This window comes from Thunnus maccoyii, chromosome 2 (assembly GCF_910596095.1).
Source record: "Thunnus maccoyii chromosome 2, fThuMac1.1, whole genome shotgun sequence".
Lineage (NCBI taxonomy): Eukaryota > Metazoa > Chordata > Actinopteri > Scombriformes > Scombridae > Thunnus > Thunnus maccoyii.
This window is the reverse complement of record NC_056534.1, coordinates 18,405,578-18,425,841: the sequence shown is the minus strand read 5'-3', so window position 1 is coordinate 18,425,841 and position 20,264 is coordinate 18,405,578. Positions and strand designations below refer to the sequence as shown.

Here is a 20,264-nt window from a genome sequence, read left to right as displayed (position 1 = left end):
ACTACTACATGTATTATTTTTAACTCTCTACAGCTGCCTGCCTCTTCATATGAAATGCTTCATCTCTGTATTGATTTGCAGTGAGTTCTTTATCTGACTGTTTGAAGTCAGATTTTTCTCAGTGAGTGAGGAATTAATGAGCCTGATTTATCTGTATGTCTTAATATGGAAAATGTCAGGACATCCTGAATCTTCAGCTTAAACCTGTTTGATAAATGAAACATGAATGCCAACAACATGCCATCTGAAATGTTGTTCCATCGCCCACAATGAAAAATTATAATGCAAAGTTGTGAATATATTACTTTAAGTATGAGAAGATGAATGACATCAGCTGTACAATCAGAGTGAGTTCTTTAAAGCGTATGTGGCTGTATTTTCTAACCTTCCCAGCATCAAAGAGCTCATGAGGATCACGCAGCCCTGCGGTTTACCTTCTATGATGTCATCAGCGCAAGACCGGGAGCACCAGCCGAGCTGCGCTCCCTGCAGAGCCGCTGTCTCATCCCCGGCCTCTACTCCACACACCTAGAGAGGTGGCTCACTTACTACCCTGCTAACCAGGTATGCACTCATACAAGCCTATACAAATGCACACGTACAGACAATTACACCCTATTTCAGTGGTTTCCAGACTGAGGGTCGAGACTCCCACAAGGGGTCACTGCATTAAGGTGTCGTAAAGTGACAAGACAGAAAGAAAAAAAATTCTGACACACATTTTTTTAAGCTCTTCTCCAATTTTTGTGAAGATTTCAATGTGAATTATTGTATTTTATCTCCTCAAGTCTCAAAAGATGTTAAAATAAAAGAAAATATATTCATTGAAAGGTTTTCATTTTTTTTTTATTATATAAGATTTATATTTCACAACTTTTTGAAATGAGGACATTTTCCCTGAAGAGAGGGAGGAATGTCAGATGAGATGTTAATTGTGATGAGGGACATAACGCTAAAAGGAATGCTAACTGTATAATGTCCTTATTTTTGTGAAAGAAGGTGAAGTGATGTCTAATGTCAGAGTTTTGTTTTCCAACTTTACCGCAGTTATAGTTGCAGTGAATCATGCTGTCACTTTTATTGTGTTCCTGAAATTAATTGTAATAAACTAGCTAGTAATAGTACCCAGCTTTACAGTTTGTATGTATATATGTCTGTGTGTAGGTGATGATCATAGACGGCCATCAGCTGAGAACCAACCCTGCAGCAGTGATGGATGAAGTCCAGAGGTTTCTGGGAGTCACTCCTCATTTTAACTACTCTCAGGCCCTTACGTAAGTCTCTCACACAGTATGTCTGCTGCTGCCTCTTTGTCTCTCTCTCTCTCTCTCTTGCTTTCTCTCTCTCAGTCTCTCAGATCTCTGGCATCCTGGGTGAAGGCACCTTTCACTTGCTGTGTCCTGTGATTGAAATGATCAGTTCAGCAATAATAAGACTTCAGACTCAAATCTGTGTGAAGCCTGACATCTACTGGTGAATCTGCTCTTTGCCAGTGTTCGGTGCCAGGTGATGTCACCGATTTTGAGTACAACAATGACATCGCCTGGCACCAAAGATCAACCGCTAGCAGATGGTATGTTCACTAAATGCTTTGAGCCATTAAATGTCAGACTTTACACAGATTTAGGTTTGGGCTACTGTCTGTATTTTAAGGGGAGAACGGTAGTCAGTACGTGTGTCTTTTTTCAAATGTTATCTTATGTTGTATGTGGTCCCCAAAAATAAAGACCACATACAAGACATAAGAAATGATGAGACAAGAAAGAGATGGTAATTTCTGATGAGCGGTGACTCATTTTTCTTCAAATTTGTCGCATGTTATTACAGCAGAAACTCTTGGGTATAATATCAATTTAGCAAAACAAGTGAGTCAAAAGGAATAATTAATTAGTGTCAAGAAACAGCAAGTAGTTTGTGCAATCTATAACATTTATTGAGGAATGATTTGATAAACCTTATTTATCCTGATTGCCAGTAATCAATAAATGACACATGTGGCTAAAGCATCACTTCCAAACATATTAAGAATAAGAACAACTAATTACATTGCTTGTGTAATTTGTTCTCCAAAATAACATGTGTGCAATGTAATTAACACATGACTTTGTTTTCGCAATAACAATTTGATGCCTATATTCTTGCCAAGAGACAGTCAAGTGGTGTTTCAGCCTCCTGGGTCGCTGGCCTGGGATCAAGTCCCAATAGAGTGTTCACTGTCCTCTCACTTACACTGGCTGCCTGTCAGTGTTACAGCTGTCCGAATAAATAAAAGTGTGAAAAGGTTAGTCCACTGCACAGTGTCAATCCAAAAGAGCTAAAACAGCAATCGCAATAGTGCCAGTAATCAAGATAAATCACTAATGCATTTTTTATGAACGAAGCATATTCGTCCACAAACAGCACATCCTGCTAATATACTCTAATTAACCTCAAAGGACAGGTTCGCAATTTTTCAGGTCTTTCTTAAAACAATAGTCAGGTACCCAAATAAACATTGAAATAGAATTTTCTTGCTGTAATCATTCCTTCTGTTCATACTGGCCATTAAGAGATCCCTTCATAATGTACTTTCAATGGAAGTGATAGGGGGACAAAATCCACAGCCCTCATTTTAAGAAAAAATGTATTTAAAATTTTATATGAAAGTAATATGAGGCTTCAGCTGTCTGAGTTAGTCAAATCAAGTGGATATCTTCCACAAGTATAGTAACAAAAAGAGGAAATTTGGCACTAAAAAGACTTTGAAAGATACTGACTAGATTTGATGGATTTAGACAGCTGAATCCTCATATTTGCTTCAAATAAATTTTTAAATATATTTTTGCACAGAAGGAGGTTTATGGATTTCGTCCCCCATCAGTTACATTGAAAGTGCATTATCAAGGGATCTCTTAATGGTCAGTATGAAGAGAGGGAATGATTACACCAAGAAAGACATGTTTTAGTGTGCATTTGGGAACCTGAATATTGTTTTAATACAGACTTGAGAAAATGTGAACCTGTCCTTTATAGAAGTAATGTAGAAATACAGTTCCTGATGTGAGCCACATTCTCAAGGGTTGTAAATACAACTAAACAACAACATCATGCGTGTATTCTGTGATACAGGTTCATTATACAACAAATGTATTCATATTTTAACATGCTTAATATGTTGGAAGTGATTCCTAAAACATGTCAACAAAATTATTTTTAATTGGAATACAACTCCAGAGAATTAGCTTTTAGCCTCTTGATGCTCTGTTTCCACTCATTCTCCATTAGAGATGTTGCACGTGACCTTTAAGTTTGGGAGGAGTGGTAAACTGTTTATTTCTCGAGCACCACTCATCAGAATGCAATCTGCCTGCGAGCCCTCAAACCTCCAGACAGGGACATCTAGAGTTTGCAGCTCAGATTGGGACAGAGAGTGCCTCTGTTTTGAATCACGAACCCACATGCATACAAATAATTTGTAAAGAGATGCATCTTGACAGAATAATAAGGAAGATGTGCGTATGTTGTGCTTGAGTGAGTGAGTGTGTGTGTGTGTGTGTGTTTTCGGCGAAGTGCGAGTTACACAAAAGCCTAATCTTTCTTTTCTCCTTCTCATTCTTTTGACATGGCAGCAGTCTGACAGATCCTCAACTCTGGAGCCTATTTATTTACTGTAATCCCCTCTCCTTTCTTCCTCCTGTCTTGTCAGAGGAAAACTGAAGGAGAACCACTTAACTCTTTTTTTTCTCTTTTAGTCTCCTACTGATGCATGCAGATAAAGAACAATATTTGCAGTCACATACACATTAGCCCCTATCCTCTAATGTATATCTTTCTACCTCTTCTTTAGTTGTACTTTGTGCTTCTATACTGCAAAAGCAATCTGCATAAATATAAACGCCTTCAGAATTTAACATATAAATAATAGATTAATAAAAATTCTACAGTATATAAACATAAAAGTACATTCAAAAATATATGCAGGCATACTGTGTACACACATGCACATACACACTTAAATACACACACACACACACACACACACACACACACACACACACACACATATATATATATATATATATATATATATATATATATATATATATATATATATATATATATATATATATATATATATATATATATGTATACATGCTTGTGACAGGTTTTCACATACAGTAAGATGCTGCTGGAGTGCAACACTCTTTGCACTCTGCTAACAAGACAGGCAGTTTGGCTTCACATAGGATGCTGCAGCCAATCAGGGAACTTTATAGAGGCGCCAACCTTTTTTTTTTTTCTCTCCCCTACATTGCGTGTTGTTCACAGTCAGTCATGAAATGAAGTTCCATCTCTGGCACATTCATCCTCAGTGATTATACATCATCTCTCCTATCTTTTACAGTCATGTTTTATGATATCCGCTTTTTTCCAATAGTGAGGTTGTGATCAATCACTCTGTAACTTATCGTGTACCTGGCATTCATGGAAGTCAAATAATCTTCCACTTGTTTTTTGTATTGAGGGTTAAATGCCATTCTGGCCTTAATAAGAATACTGATTTTAATACGGCCCCAAGATATATATACATAGAACAGTTGGAGCAACTTGCAGTTTTGTAACCCCAGTGAACTAATGTGTGGCAAAATTATATAGAAACATGATTTTCTATTTTTATACACATCTGCTTATTGATCAAGAGTTATTGAAGATAAGCAACACTTTGGATAAAGTAGAAACACATATTTTACTTCCTTCAAATGTACTATTCTATTGTCACATTTAAATAGAAAATAGAATGCAGTACATCAATAGAAACAAATGAATAATAAAAATAAATGTATAACCTCAGAAAAATAAGGAATGCTTCTGGTATTGGAGGAGAAAAGAAATCATAAAAAAAATAATAAAGGAAAAAAGTATGCCTTCATCCTTTGGTAGTGTGGCATACAAACATCCATTTCTAGGTACTCAACTTGATGGTTGCATATTAAAAGCTTTGAATGAATATGGGCTAATACAGTGCATTATAAAAATTGTTGGTATACTTGTTTTCCTCAGGATGTCTTGACACAAAATGAACCCAAACCAATCACATTTAGAGCTGCAACAATTATTCGATTAATCGATTAGAAAATAATTAATTGAAAGAAAATTAATCTGCAACTACTCTGATGATCGATTATTCATTTGAGTCACTTTTACAAGTAAAAACACCAAACATTTGATGGCGACAGGTTATCAAAAGTGAGAATTTGCCACTTTTCATTATAACAAATTGAATATTGTGAGGTTTGGACTGTTTGACGGGCAAAACAAGACATTTGAAGACACACTTTGTGCTTGTTGTTTGTTGTTTTCTGATGTTTTTAGACCAAAAATAATCAATTAATTGGGAAAATGATCTGAAGATTAGTGGATAATGAAACTGATTGTTAGTGGCAGCCCTAATCACACTTTTTAATCAAGTAATTTAAAAAGTGTTAGAGATCATTTGCATCTCATCTAGAATTACCATTAGCAGTGGATTAGTGTATTAACCAATCAATAAACTATACTTTTTCCTCATGCCTCTTGTTTCTCTGGTGCACTGCGAAAGATAGAGAGAGGGGTTGCACGACAGAGAGGAGAGACATGGAGGGAGGGGGGGAGATAGAGACAAATAGAGATGAAACAAGACAGCACAAAAGTGAGAGAGATGCAGATAGTGAAAGAATTGGAGACAGACAGTGTGTTGAATGCGCAGTGACATTTATGTCTGGTCCGTGAGTGTAAGATGGCCCATTTTTTCTTGCCTAATTTCCAGAAAAGAGAAACTCCCTCTTGATGTTGCAGCCAATATGGCAATACTGACATTCATTTTTAAAGCAAGCAGTTAAGATTTTTTTTTATGGAGAATTCTTTTGCTCTCCTTTCTCTGTCTTTCTTTTTTTTCTATCTGCCTTGCTCGTTTTCTCTTCTCTCAGGTTTGACCCTCAGAAGGGCTTTTGGTGCCAGCTCCTTGAAGGAGGAAAGACAAAGTGTTTGGGAAAGAGTAAAGGGAGGAAATACCCTTCCATGGAGCCAGAGGTAAATTTAAACATTTTAATTAAAAGAGATTTATGCTCAGTGAAAAAGTGGATATATGTATCAAATGAAATGTTAGAGAAAGAGACAAATAAAAAAAGGAAAAGCAGCAACCTGACTGACATTGACGGCTCACAGTCCTCGCCAGTGCTGTGGCAAAATTTCCCACAGGACTAAGCATAGGGGTGGAAACTGTCAGCCAATCAGATCCAGCCAAAAAGTTACAACCTAATTATGAGGCCTCAATAGTAACACATCACCCGTGAGAGAGAGGATGTGGGGGAGGGGGATTAGGATGGAGCGAGAAAGGTAGAAGAAGAAAATACAATCCATATATATATCCTGGCCACTGATTCCACAGAGGACAGTGAATCACACCTTTGCTCTCACATGAAGACAAACACACATAGATACAATTCGTCTTCTCACATGTGCTCACACATGCCTCGGTGTCACCTGTAATTAAACTGTATTTGAGTTTGCACCAAGGGGACAGAGGCAGAGGACAGATGAGAAGGGAGGAGAGGAAGGGAACACCAAACAGGAGAGACAAGAGAGGGGGAAGATGAAGATGAGGGATGCACACAGGAGGGAGAGAGATAACGGATCTCATGCATCCTTCATGTAATTTCCCCCCCTCTCTTGAACCTCTCTTTTCTTAGCTCTGCTCCTACCGGTTGGCACTTAGTGGCCCTATAGTCCCATTGAATTGAAAAAACTAATCTAAAGGTGGTGGCACATCATTAATCTCTCTCAATTTCTTGTTTGCCTCCTACTCCCTTGCTGTCTTTCTTATTTTCTCTTCTAAATATCCCTCCTGCCGACCCTTTTTGCACCCCTCGTTCTTCTTTCTCTTCCTGCCTCCTTCCGTTTCTCCGTACTTTTCTCCTTGATCATTCGTCTCTCCCCTTTTCCTCCCTATGTCATATGTCCCTTGCTACTTTCGTGCTTCCCTACATCCTATCTAATCCTCACTCACCAACTTGCCTCATTTCCTTCTTTCTCTATTTGTTTTATTTCCTTACTACATTTCCCTCACTCCCCATCCATGCCCGCTTATCTTCTTACCTCTTTTGCTCTCCCCTGCTTCTCTCTTCAGGCACGTGCATATCTCTCCAGGTACTACAGGGAACACAACGTGGAGCTGTCAAAGCTGCTGCATCGCCTCGGACAGCCCCTCCCCTCCTGGCTAAGAGAGGAGTTGCAGAAGGTCAGCAGCATTAAACTCTTTGACACTCACCAGCATATAAATGTTGGTTAAAATCTCTAAATGAATTCATGTCAGTGGATTGGACTGAGTAGTAAAAATCTGTATTCTTAAACCACCTTATTCTAGTATTTGTCTATAATCTAAAATTACTGTTACTAAATAAGCAACAATTAAAGTTTTTATAGCTCTGTGCATGTGTTTTTTCAGATTTGATCAACAGTGTTGGCAACATAAGCATGCAATCCCTCAACAGTCATTAGATTTGAATTCAAATGTTGCTAAACTCTGATTGGTGCACAGAAATACACAACACCAATACAGAAATTTCTCGTGTGAAATAACCAAAACTGTTTTAAATTTTACAGTAAGTTTTGTTCATGTTGGACCCCATCGCTCATAATAAGAACTTTGTGAAAAGAGGTTTTTAAGGGCCTTTAAGCTTTAAGATAAAACCATACACAGTAAGCAACACAAGTTTCGATAGAGTATGCAAGACACAAAGGAAACACAAAAAGTGCTGGCTTATGAGAAAAAAAACTTGATTACTTCTTAATCCTGTCAAGGTATTCAAAGAATGTATTTAAATGAGGTTTCATAGTGTAAGTGCAGTAACTGACAGCAGCTTCACCTTGATCTCTGTGGAGTCCTGTTTTTTCTGCAGTGCTCAATATTGTTTGTCTTTGTACATATTGTCTGTGGATTTGTTTGTGCTGCTGTGTGTCACTGTATGTGAATCACAGGCCACCACCTGACAAGTACACTTTAGTTTCCCAGCCCATTCACAACATCCACAGCATGATTTCATCCCTATTTTCATGGTTGCTACTGTATGGGATTAAATAAGAAAACAAAATGTAATTAAATTATTTTATCCCTCCTTTTCCCCTCTTCTCTGTGTCTCCATCCCCTCCCTGTCTACATCCCCTCCCTGTCTACCTCTTTCTTAAGGTTAGATAACCTTTGCATCCATGAGCCAGGGTTAAAGGTCAAGGGTCAAAGACCAGGAAGCAACCAGGAGCACCTGACCTTCAGATGCACTGTCTGTGGCCTTTTAGCAAACCCTGAAGTGAAGGCGAGGTCGAGGTGCCTTGTTTCACGGAGGAGCTGTGACACTGCTGAAGGGAGCAGAAGTCATGAAAGCGCAAAGAGACTTTGTGGACTGAAACTGAACTCTTGAAAGGATGTGTGGATGAATGTATGGATGTGTGGATGGATGGATGGATGAGAGAAAGACAGTTTCAGCTGAATCACACAGCTCTGAAGAAAGTGGGACTAAAAGGAAGAATCACGTCATAATGATGAAGAGAACTATGGGAGAAAAGGAGCATTTTGGCAAGTCTTTGATGCCCAAACCCTGTTCTGGCCTGTGGTGAACTCTCGTACAGACCTACAGTGATTCTGATGGTTTTTACTTTTTGTTTTATCTTCACCTTTAATTTATAATGCCAGAACAGCGCTGGTCAGCTGTGCGTGGTTCCCATAGAGATGACTTTGCACTAAGTTCTGTTCCATGTATCTCTTAAGACAAAAAATCCCCACACCCTATAGTTTGGTTTTACTTTGTTTGTTTGTTTCTTCCACAGTGAGAATGGATAAGCTGGGAGTTCATATTTTAAAGAAAGTGCATAGACTCAGGGTGATGACAGGCTGTTATTGTCTATGATTGGTTCTTATTGTTTTGTTCCTTTGTTTTTTTTTTTAAAGTAAAGCTAGATTCTGGTAGATCTGGTAGCCTTGTTCACCCTTAGAGATGTCACTTGAGGCTTTCACTGGAAAGTATGAACTGGGAATGAGTCACTGAAGCAAGATGCATTGCCCGCTCATTATTTTCCTGTGACAAGCCATGCAGAAGAACGCTGTGTCCATTTAGCAGAGCATGAGCGCTGATGATTTCAGCTCTAAGGACTGAGGGGACATCAGTTTGTGGGAAGAAAACTGACCAAAATGAGCTGAATTGATATGACACTTAATTCCAGGACTCTTAAGTAGCTACTGACCGCAGGCAGTTTTTGTTTTGTCAGTGTCTCATTCAAGTCTCAACCTCCTTTTTTTTTCCTTTTGAAAACCAGTGGCCTACGTTGTTTAGCTTCAATTTGAATGCAAAAAAACCCCTAAATGTCAAACACAGAAACCAAAATTAAAGAAATGGATATGACTGACAGCATAACATGTTTTTATTAATGAGCAAGCCAAGACACACAAACTTTATTGTGCAATGACACACCCACACACACACACACTTGTGAAGAAACATTATCTTTGACCTTAATAGTTGACAATAGAGTCCTTGTCTTCAAAGGTAAGTGAAAATGACACGCATGACAGTTTGCTATTCAAAAAATTTGGGCACACTTTTGTCAGGTATTGCATCAGTCACCATTAACAAACCTGCTCTACAATAATCTTCAGTTTAAATAACAAAGTTATTTCACTATTCCTGTTTTTTTTTTTTTATCAAATCCAACAGAAATGTTCAGAGCACAACAATATGTCAGACTGCAACATATAGACACTGCTGTTACACAATGTAACTGGACAAGAAAACTGAAACAAGTAAATAATTCATCAAGGAAAAACATACAAAACAGTGGACACCACAACTCATATCATTTTTTTAAATTCCATATTTTAGCTATACATCCTAATTTGGGATCGTGACAGGTGTTACCACATTGAGTTACTGTTTAGCACAGATCTTGGTGTTGGTGTGAATCACACTGCATTATCACGTCATACATGATGCATTAAAGTAGTATAGTATTACAGTACAACTGTCGCACCCTGTTAATGTCATGGCATTCAGATAAAGTACATACTGTATCAGTCAGTGTTGGAGGCCTTGAGACTACGTGTTTTGATATACTGCAGTAAAGGCTGCCAGGTCAGATCGTATTTATCAGTCTGCTGTTGAGCTATGTGTCTGATTTGTTTTCTCATCATAAAATGTGAAACATTTGCAGTAAACCTTGAATGTAATGGAAAGCTTTGAGATTACCAAAGCAGCAGGATACAACATCTAACCATGAAGTCACAAGGCAACCAACATCAGATTTATGTCTTGGGAGTTTAAATAGCACTGTAAAAACAGGTCTGGAAGATCACAGTAGGAGACTGTATGAGGAATCAATTAAAACATCCATCACAGGTAAGGCAGGAATGAAGTCTATAGCATGTGTATGTAGGAGGCTGGTCGTGTCCTTATTACATTACAGAAAATTGGTCTTTATTTGAAAGAGAAATTTTTACTATGTTCAATGAACCCGTCAATGAATTTACACTCTGAACCTCTTTTTAGATGAAAGATAAATTATACAATATGGCTTCCCATAAATCATTATTTTATGCACAGTATATCCATCCCTGCAGTAGCCCACTGTAGCTCACTGTGTTTGTAAGGAGGATGGCAGGAAAGCAGTCAGTGTTTTTCCTAATTATAGTGTGTATTGCTTTGAACAAGTTATTTTTGAAATGGTATATACGGTTATGCTTTTTGTTTTGTTACACCATAGATTAAACCGATTGGTGTGTAAAGACTGGAGTAAAAGTGTGAAGCAGTATGGCCTGTGGAGAGAACAGTATATTTAGTTATTAACTACGTTGTTGATGTAGCTTGTGAGTGGGATATTAAAAGAAGTTACAGACCAGTAATATCATAACATATCAAGATGAAGGTTGTTGCATGATCTTGTTTAAGTGTGTAGCCCCAAACAGTCTTGTTTAAAGAAAGAGCCATGCTACTCATAAAAAAAAGGTAAACTCAAGTGCTGATCTAAATATATTTAGTCTAAAAATAACAAATCCCAAATCTATTAGGGGATTTTTTCTGCCACCTTCAAAGCAGCTGTCAGGCAGCCAATTTGATGTGCATGAGATCACTCTTATTCAGGTTTAATTTCTATCCTTAGATCTCACCCAACTGGTTTTCCCAAGTGTTGCTAGTGTTTAAAGAACGGGAACAGATATGAGTGGAAACGAATTAACCATGTATAATGAAACCTTCTGTTCTGCACCGCCACTGGTGACATGTAATTAGTGCAGAGAGCTATAGCTAAAAGTTCAGTGAGAAAAGCAAAAAGTAAAAGAGAAAAAAAGGGCAATGCTAACTGGTTCCTCTATTTATCATTTTATTTCATTGTTTACTTATAATATATTTGGATTTTGTTTGTTTAATTATTTGAATAGAAAAACCACATACATTTGAAATGTCAAATCTGCAGCATAAATATCTTAACACCAAAATCAACACAAGAAGTAAACAAACTACAGAAAATCAAAACAACAGGAGATACGGTAGCTCCCATATCTGTTCTGTAATGTGCAATAATGACCACAGGAGGGTGCACTCACATAATAAAGGCAAGTGTACAGACAATTCAGCAGAGTTAAAACAGGATATATGATGATGGAGTTGAATATTTACTCCCATAAACATTCCCCTGCAGCATGTTGTGTCTTCTGGGCTCATTACCTAAATGAACTGTTTGCGATTGAGTTGATTTGTGTGAAAAATACCTGCATATCACTACCATGCAGAGTTGTGCAACGCCTCTGTTTGACACACATGATACAAAATACAATGCAAAAAAAAAGTCTACGAAGGAGGAAGAAGAAATGTTCAGATACAAAGACAGTAATGCATGCAGACATTGTCAGTGGCAACATTTCTCATAAAAATTGCATTAATTACCACATCCAGAGCCAGACAATGCTGCTCTTTTATATTGCTTTTTCATTTGAGCAAATGTCTTGGCTTGTGGTTTACTGTGCATTTGAATTTCAAATGTGTTTATCTACAATAAGAACTTATAAAAACTGTAGTTATGTATTCTCTGTTGTGTCTTTTTAAAGATTATTTATAGTGATAGTGATAGTGAAGGTCTTTTATTTAAATTCTCTTGCGTAGGAGGGAAATACATACAATCAGTTACGATTATACAGCAACAAGGACCATTTGGAGAACAAAATGTCACATTTCACTGCCATCTTTTCAGAATTGTAGAACACATTTTCATGTGATGGGGTAACCAGAAGATGTTGCTCTTTTGCAAAATATGAAAACTGAAAGGCTACCCTACCAGTATATTTATTGTCAAGAGAGTATTGTGCTTATAACAAACAAGTTATAACCATAATTTTCCAACAATTTAATAACTGCACTTGACTTTTGAAGCACAACAAGAAATACCAAGTGCTGCAGATACGATAATATTCTTATTTATGTTCAAAGCTTTCATGCAGCTTCTCACTGTAACAGTTGGTCCCTGTTTTTAAATGTATGTTGAGTCAACATGACGTGTTTGACTTGTAATGGACTCATAAAATGGCTTCCATTCCTATAGACATGGCGTGACATACCAGCGACACTGTGTGTGGGTGTGTGTGCATACACATTGTCTGACACGGTGGTGCTCACTTTCTCAATTTGCAGTCAGAAACAGACCTGATAGAGCTCTGTTGTTCTAGCAGCTGTTACTTTTCAGTACTGTGCTGTGTAACATACGTAAAGTGCAACAACCACTGAGGAAGTACACAACACCAAGATCTTTAACAAAAGCAGATTATTCAGGCCAGATATTCAAAGTATATCAATTAAACACATATCAAACTCAGACTTTTTTTTTTTTTTTTTTTTTTTTTACAAAATCTCAGTTTATGGAGAAATGTTACAGTACATTGAAACAACATATAATCAGTAAACACCAAATAAGAAGGCAGTGTAGTGTCTGTTTTTTTTTCTTCTTTTTTTTCTTTCAAGTGTACCAGATTGTCTCTGTTCAGTGTTGTGAAAACAATGACAACACTGAACTCTCCTACCAGGATAGAATAACATGAACTAACAGAATGTCGATATGACAAATCAACACATGAAAATACTGTTATGTGCTTTGATTCACAAACATTTTAGTCCCTTCCTTAATGTCGAGCAGCACTAAGACAAGGACAAATACTGACTGGACATTTTAAATGCCTGAGTTATTACTAAGACCTGAAATCTGTTTTTACATAAAGTAAAACAAGGAGCACAGTGGAGAAACTTAACATAAATAAGAATGAAATGAGGTGACGAGGCATTTAACTTTGGCAAATGTCAATATGACTAGAATGCTTAATACAAAGGCAATGAATATCATGCATTAAGTACCTAATGGGGGTTCTTCAAATTCATATCATGACATCACTTACTGTGTTTGCAAGAGTGCATGCATGTATACTGTATGCTGGTGGTCCCTTTTCACCATTCTTACTCACATATTTCATATCATAAATTACAATACAATACCTTTATAAGAAGAAGCAAGCACAGAAAAAAGACATTTAGTGTAGTATGAAATATCACAACAAGCAACAAAAAGATGTAAGGTACGACATATTCTGAGTTGAGATTTAACACCATCCAAAGTCTTGCAGATCATGAGAATATTAAATCGTTAAAATAAGTGCTAACGACTTACATGAGAAAGAAGTCATGCCTTTCTCTCTCCAAAAAATATAAAACATTTCCAGGAGAAAAAGTCCAGCATTGCCTTATTGTCTCCATTTGAAAGTCAGGTTACAAATTACATCAACAAATAATTGGCATCAACTATTCATGACTGAAATACATTGTTGTATCACCTGCCCGATCAAGTAAGTCTTGAGAGTCATTCTTTCTGATTGAGAGGTCAGTTATTTTAGTTCATCATTCACCTTTCATCGCCTTTTGTCTTTTCTGTCATCACGTCCGATCACTTTGTGTATCCAGGAGCTGAAGGCAGAGACTTTGGTGTACACACCAGGGGACTGTTGTGTCCGGCAGGCATGACCCCAGGACGTGACCCCATAAACCACCCAACCCCCTCCTGGTCGCTCACACACCAATGGACCTCCACTGTCACCACGGCAACTGTCCACACGCCTCTCGGCCTGAATGCTGCCGGCACAGAGCATGCGGCTTGTGAAAGCTCCGTGGAAATGCTGCTGGCAAATACGACGGGGAAGAAGGGAGAGGGGGGCCTGCTGTAGGGTCTTGGAGTACGAACGGCCTGAGAAAGAGTGAAAGAGAGTGTGTGTGAGCATCTGTGAGTTTATTAGTGTTAAAGGTCGGAGGTTTAAAGGTAAAAACAAGAGGAAACTGCAACTATTGTCTCTGTACATGTAATTTGTTGACATTTGTGGATGTGAAGCACACTTAGTTTCCCTTGTGCACCATATATACATTTTGTTTTGTATTAAGTTTACTTTGCCTTGCTTATGGGCAGCAGATTTCAATTTGACTCAGTTCATCCACATTATCATCAAAGGCTCTTGGATTATGATCAATATGGGGCTCTCTAATTTAGAGATGAATCAATTTCAAAGTTTCTAGTAGAGTATAAGACAAGTTGTTATCTTTCATCCCATGAAGATTGCCATCTTTTTCTGTCTCTCTCCTTCTGTATTCCAATTCTCCTGCATTCAGACCTTGTCAGTGCTAACTTTGCTGTTGTCCTGGGGAATGTTGTAGACAGCCATATGTCTTCGCTCATGCACATTCTGTCACTGGTCTGATGTTCCTGAACTAACTTCAACGATTCTTTCATCTAAACCATCAACCTGTCTCTTAGACCTCATCACAACTAGGCTGCTTAAGGAAGTCTTATCCTTAGTTAGCACTTCTTTACTAGATATAATCAATCTGCCTTTATTAACAGGCTATATAACACAGTCCTTTAAAGTAGCTGTAATTAAACCTCTTCTTAAAAAGCCTACTCTTCATTCAGGTGTTTTAGCCAACTATAGACCTATATCTAACCTTCTCTCTAGGATCGTTGAGAAAGCACTCACCAAACAGCTGTGTGACTTTCTACATACCAATAGTTTATTTGAGGATTTTCAGTAAGGGTTTAGAGTGCATCATAGCACAGAGACAGTACTGGTAAAAGTTACAAATGACCTCCTAATTGCATCAGACAAAGGACTTCTCTCTGTACTTGTCTTGTTTGATCTTAGTGCTGCATTTGACACCATTGACCATCACATCCTATTACAGAGAATAGAATGCATTAAGCTGGTTTAACTCCTATTTATCAGATTGATTTCAGATTGCACACATTAATGATGAATCCTCCATGTGTGCAAAAGTTTGACACAGAGTTCCACAAGGCTCTGTGCTTGGACCAATACTATTCACCTTATATATGCTTCCTTTTGGTAATATTATTATAAAACACTCCATAAACTTTCATTGCTATGCAGATGATACCCAATTATATTTATCAGTGAAGTCAGATGATACCAATCAGTTAACTAAACTCCAAGCATACCTTAAGGACATAAAGACCTGGATGACCTGCAATTTTCTGCTACTAAAGACAGATAAAACTAAAGTTATTGTGCTTGGCCCTAAACACCTTAGAAACAGATTAATGGCATTGCTCAAGCTTGAGGTGGACGGGCAGTCCACGCCTTTACTTGAAGAGTTTACCAACTTTTATGTGAACAGTGTCACAGCTCTTGTCAATCAGCATTGCCCTGACCTCCAGCACCACAGTAAGGAATGTGGGAGTTATCTTTGATCAAGATATGTCCCCTAACTCCCACATCAAACAAATTTCAAGGACTGCCTTTTTCACCTACATAACATTGCAAAAATCAGGCACATCCTGTCTTGAAAAGATGCAGAAAAACTAGTCCACGCATTTGTTACTTCCAAACTGGATTACTGCAATTCCTTATTATCAGGCTGCCCCAACAACTCTAAAAACTAGGAAAAGAGATTATATTTCTCCCATATTAGCTTCTCTGTACTGGCTCCCTGAAAAATCCAGAACAGAATTTAAAACCTTCTCCTCACCTACAAAGCCCTTAATGGTCAGGCACCATCATATCTTAAAGAGCTCATAGTACCCTATTACCCCACTAGAACACTGCACTCACAGAATGCAGGCTTACTTCTGGTTCCTACAATCCCCAAAAGTAGAATGGGAGGCAGAGCCTTCAGCTACCAGGCTCCTCTCCTGTGAAACCATTTTCCAGATTCAGTCCAGGGGGCAGACACCCTCTCTATGTTTAAGAGTAGGCTTAGAACTTTCCTTTTCAATAAAGCTTATAGTTAGGGCCGGCTCAGGCTTGCCTTGGATCAGCCCTTAGTTATGCTCCTATAGGCCTAGACTGCCGGGTGGACTTCCCGTGATAGACTGGGTTTCTCTCTCCTCCTCCCCCTCTCCATCTGTACATATTCATGTCCCAATAATGCATGTTACTAACTAGCTTCTTTCCCGGAGTTTTTGTGCTTTCTCGTCTTGCAGGTTTCTATGGATCGTGGTTGCTGCTAACATGGTCCTGCTTGATGCTCATGCTTACTATTATTATTATTAGTCATATTTCTATCATTATTAATGTTGTTATTGTTATTATTGTTGGTGCTGTGCTTCTCTGTGTCTCTCTCTCCTTTATCTCCCTCCCTCTCTCTCAACCCAACTGGTCAAGACAGATAGCCGCCCACCTAGAGCCTGGTTCTGTTTGAGGTTTTCTTCCCATTTAAGGGGAGTTTTTCCTTGCTGCCTTCGCCAAGTGCTTGCTCATGGGTTAGTGTTGGGTCTCTATAAATTAAAGAGTATGGTCTTGACCTGCTCTATACGAAAAGTGTCATGAGATGACTTTTGTTGTGATTTGGCCCTATATAAATAAAACTAACTTGAATTCTTTTCACCTACTAGCAAAGAGCTTCACCATGAGGCCATAATGAGTGCAGAGGTTCAAACTATCCCCCCATATTCTACCTCCCTCTGCCATCATCTCAACAAGCAAAGAAATAAACAGTAGTTACAAGGACATGATCCTTCACCGGCTTCCCACACATGAACACGGCCAATTGCGTTTGTTGCAAAGCATGACCAAGCTGGTGGGAACCACTGCTGAAAACTCAACCCAAGCCTCTACAGTGGTGGATGACTGTTCAGCCCCTGACTCTCTTCGTGACCACACAGTGTTATTAACTGTCCATAGCAGCTTAGGGTGGTATGTATGTGTAAAATGTGCTTGTGTGTGTGTGTGTGATATCAGAGTGGCAAGTAGCCAAATGTAAACAGCTGTACAAAGCAGACATCCCGCCTTAGGTCAAACAGCCGTTGCCCATCATCACACACTCTAAATAGCCAGTGTTGTCACCACGCTTAAGTAAACTAATAAAAACACTCACACATACATGCACATTCAAGACAAGCGTACTTGAATTCAACTGACAAAAGACACTTACCTCAGTAGGGAGCACATTTTTTTGCAAAAGCGTGTACAGTGACCTCCTGAAGCCGTATGTGACCAAGTTGCTATGATTAATGACATCAGTGTGTAATTTAAAGATCAGTAACAGATGTGTGCCTGTGTGCACACTCAAGATTCAGAAGGTAAAGTTAAACAAGTGCAATTACTTGTGGAGGATTCATTTCAACTTTGCAGTTGACCTTCAAAATAACTTTCATATGGTAACAATACTATTGTGGTTACAGTACATGATTGTTTTACTGTCTGTTCAAATGTACTGACAATACCCCAAATAACTCATCCTAGTGAGATGTGATTGGAGTTGGAAAGATTAGTCGATTAATCAGTTAATTATTTGACAGAAAATTAATCTGCAACTATTTTGACAATCGATTAATTGTTTCAGTCATCTTTAAAGCAAAAATGTCAATTATTCTCTGGTTTCAGCTTCTCAAATGTGAAGTTCTGCAGCTGTTCTTTGTTATATATGACAGTAAATTGAACATCTGCAGGTTTTGGACTGTTAGTTGGAAAAAACAAGCAAATTGAAGACCATATTGTTGAACATTTTACAGACCAAACAATTAATCAATTAATCAAGAAAATAATCGTCAGATTGATTGATAATAAAAATAATCGTTAGTTGCAGCCCTAGATATGACTTGCTTATTCACTCATTACTTTGTTTCATGCATATTATACTGTAAGATTTCTGCTACTCTCTTATTGTCTTGGTTAATATTTACAATTAAATGTTGTGAATTCCTTACATTAAATATTTTCATTAAAACAATGCCAGTTTTAGCTGTGATTTACATTTCATATGAAAGATCACAGCAAGGACTTCTGGATGGCTTATTCTGTTCATATTGATTTAAAGAATTAAATACATCAAAAGTGGCTAGATTAAGACTGTAACAGATATGGCCTGGAGGCCTGGAAAAGCATTAAAATATCCTTGCTCATGGCGCATGATACAAATGAAACTGTTAGATTTAACATTCAAGTGATGGAGAATGTGGAAGCACCAACTCATATCATGCTGGATCTGCCTTTTAAATTCATCTCATTTTTTGTGCACTGTTCTTTACTTATGAGATTTTAAAGGTGTCAAGGTCCCTTTCCCATACAAGCAAATACAAATTTAGCATTTACTCATTTGTTTTGTGAAATTATGCTTTGTTATGCACCTCAGGGCCGCTGTGCCTACACCCCTTCACACACACACGTCCTCACCTGTGTCACCCCAGCCGGTAATGTGACAGTTACTGGCTTGTTTGACCACTCGCTCTTTCCTCATGGGCAGACAGGCGGGAAGGACATGACGGCTGAATGACACACACTCTCCCGGCATCTGGCCCACTGCCCCCGGTGACAGATGAACCAAGGCCAGGTCGTAATCATTGCTATGGGAATGGTAACTTGGATGGAGGACAATCTGATCAACACCATACTCCTCTTCGTATTCCTCGGGGACGAGGGAGTGGTAGTCGCCCACTCTGACTTTATACTGCTTGGTGCTGTTTCCATACCTGCATAGAGAAATAGTTGGATAGATCGAAAGAGACTATTAGAGAAAGAGGATGTGTGCGCTAGAGCAATCCCACTGCTGATACATAAATTATGAGCAATAAAATGACTAGCTCTGGCAAAGGATATGTCAGCAATAGTTTATCTAGAGCTGGAAATAGTACAAGCACATTACACTGAGCACTCATAGTCATAAAATCCTCTGCACTGGTTGCCTGTACGCTTCAGAATCCATTAAGTTAACAAGATGTAGGGGTCTCTTGGTTATTCCCTCAGCTTACCTGATTTTAATGGGTGACCAGGCGTTTTGGGTCAGTTGGTATTATCTTTTAAATCTCCTCTTGAAACATGAATTGGAAAACATTTTTGACATTTTTATCTTTCTCTTTTCAACAATCAACTCTTTTTTTCTTTTTTTTAACCATTGTTTGGTTTCTTATTGATTTTTAGCTACATTTTGTATTTCATATTGTTTGTTTTCCCATTGAGACATATGAATATTTTATATGCTCAGTTAGACCATCCTAAAAGCTTTATTCAAGTCAGCTACTCTTTTTCTCTGTTTTCTTCTTCAGCACAACATTGATGTAGTGCTTTTATGCTTTTTAGTGGATTGTATATACGTCCTTGTCCAATGCAAACTTGGACAGGACAGGGAATGAGTATAGGCAGAAATGATAACAATAAATCTGTCATTGTGTCTGTGTTAATGGTTTTATCTGAGTCACAGGTTGGCATAGTGAAGTATTTTCCATGCTTTACATTTACTTGCAGGAAATGTTCGCCTTTTTGAACTGGAGTGGGAGAGAAAGAAAAGACAGGAGGAAGGTAAATCTGGGACAAAGACAGGGCCAACGGAAAGGGAGGGAAGAGGAGAAGAGTAAAAGAAGGAGGCCTTTTGATTGAGCCAAGTCTGTGTGTCCAGTTACAACTGGTAGAATGTCTCCGGAAAGATCTCCTGACCTGGGAATGCCACGACGTTCCTGGCAGAGCAGATACACTGCTGACTAGCCAGCTATATAGGTACATACCCGTTCAAACACATGTCTTGACACTGACTCACTCTGTATGTGCAAAGCTATTGGAGATTGGCAATAGATTGCAGAAGTGGTACAAGGCTTGGTCCTGTACTAAATGTGTCATCTCATGATTATGACTACTACTACTCATTATTTTCATTGTTCATTAATCTGTCAATTGTGTTATCGATACAATAAAAACTCGCTAAAATGGTGAAAAATTGCTATAACTGTTTCTC

General features: G+C 38.3%; 2 protein-coding genes across 8 annotated transcripts in view; one reads left to right on the top strand and one right to left on the bottom strand.

Annotated features, from left to right (window-relative positions):
* ndst3 (N-deacetylase/N-sulfotransferase (heparan glucosaminyl) 3) overlaps positions 1 to 9,416 on the top strand; it is a 45,192-nt gene extending 35,776 nt beyond the window's left edge. For 5 of the 6 annotated variants that reach the window (XM_042394341.1, XM_042394364.1, XM_042394355.1 and 2 more), the window contains 5 exons: positions 394 to 564; positions 1,165 to 1,274; positions 5,946 to 6,048; positions 7,145 to 7,255; positions 8,209 to 9,416. In XM_042394341.1, the coding sequence (XP_042250275.1) occupies positions 394 to 564; positions 1,165 to 1,274; positions 5,946 to 6,048; positions 7,145 to 7,255; positions 8,209 to 8,238 (525 nt within the window). In that variant the 3' untranslated portion in view covers positions 8,239 to 9,416. Of the gene's footprint in view, positions 1 to 393; positions 565 to 1,164; positions 1,275 to 5,945; positions 6,049 to 7,144; positions 7,256 to 8,203 lie in introns of all 6 variants that reach the window. The other variant, XM_042394372.1, reaches the window with a different exon arrangement.
* A 2,388-nt stretch (positions 9,417 to 11,804) lies between these two features.
* The window catches only part of prss12 (serine protease 12), a 27,410-nt gene continuing 18,950 nt past the window's right edge, over positions 11,805 to 20,264 (bottom strand). For both annotated transcript variants that reach the window (XM_042388784.1, XM_042388779.1), the window contains exons 12-13: positions 18,713 to 19,008; positions 11,805 to 14,277 (exon numbers count right to left, since the gene is read on the bottom strand). In XM_042388784.1, the coding sequence (XP_042244718.1) occupies positions 13,946 to 14,277; positions 18,713 to 19,008 (628 nt within the window). In that variant the 3' untranslated portion in view covers positions 11,805 to 13,945. The remainder of the gene's footprint in view (positions 14,278 to 18,712; positions 19,009 to 20,264) is intronic.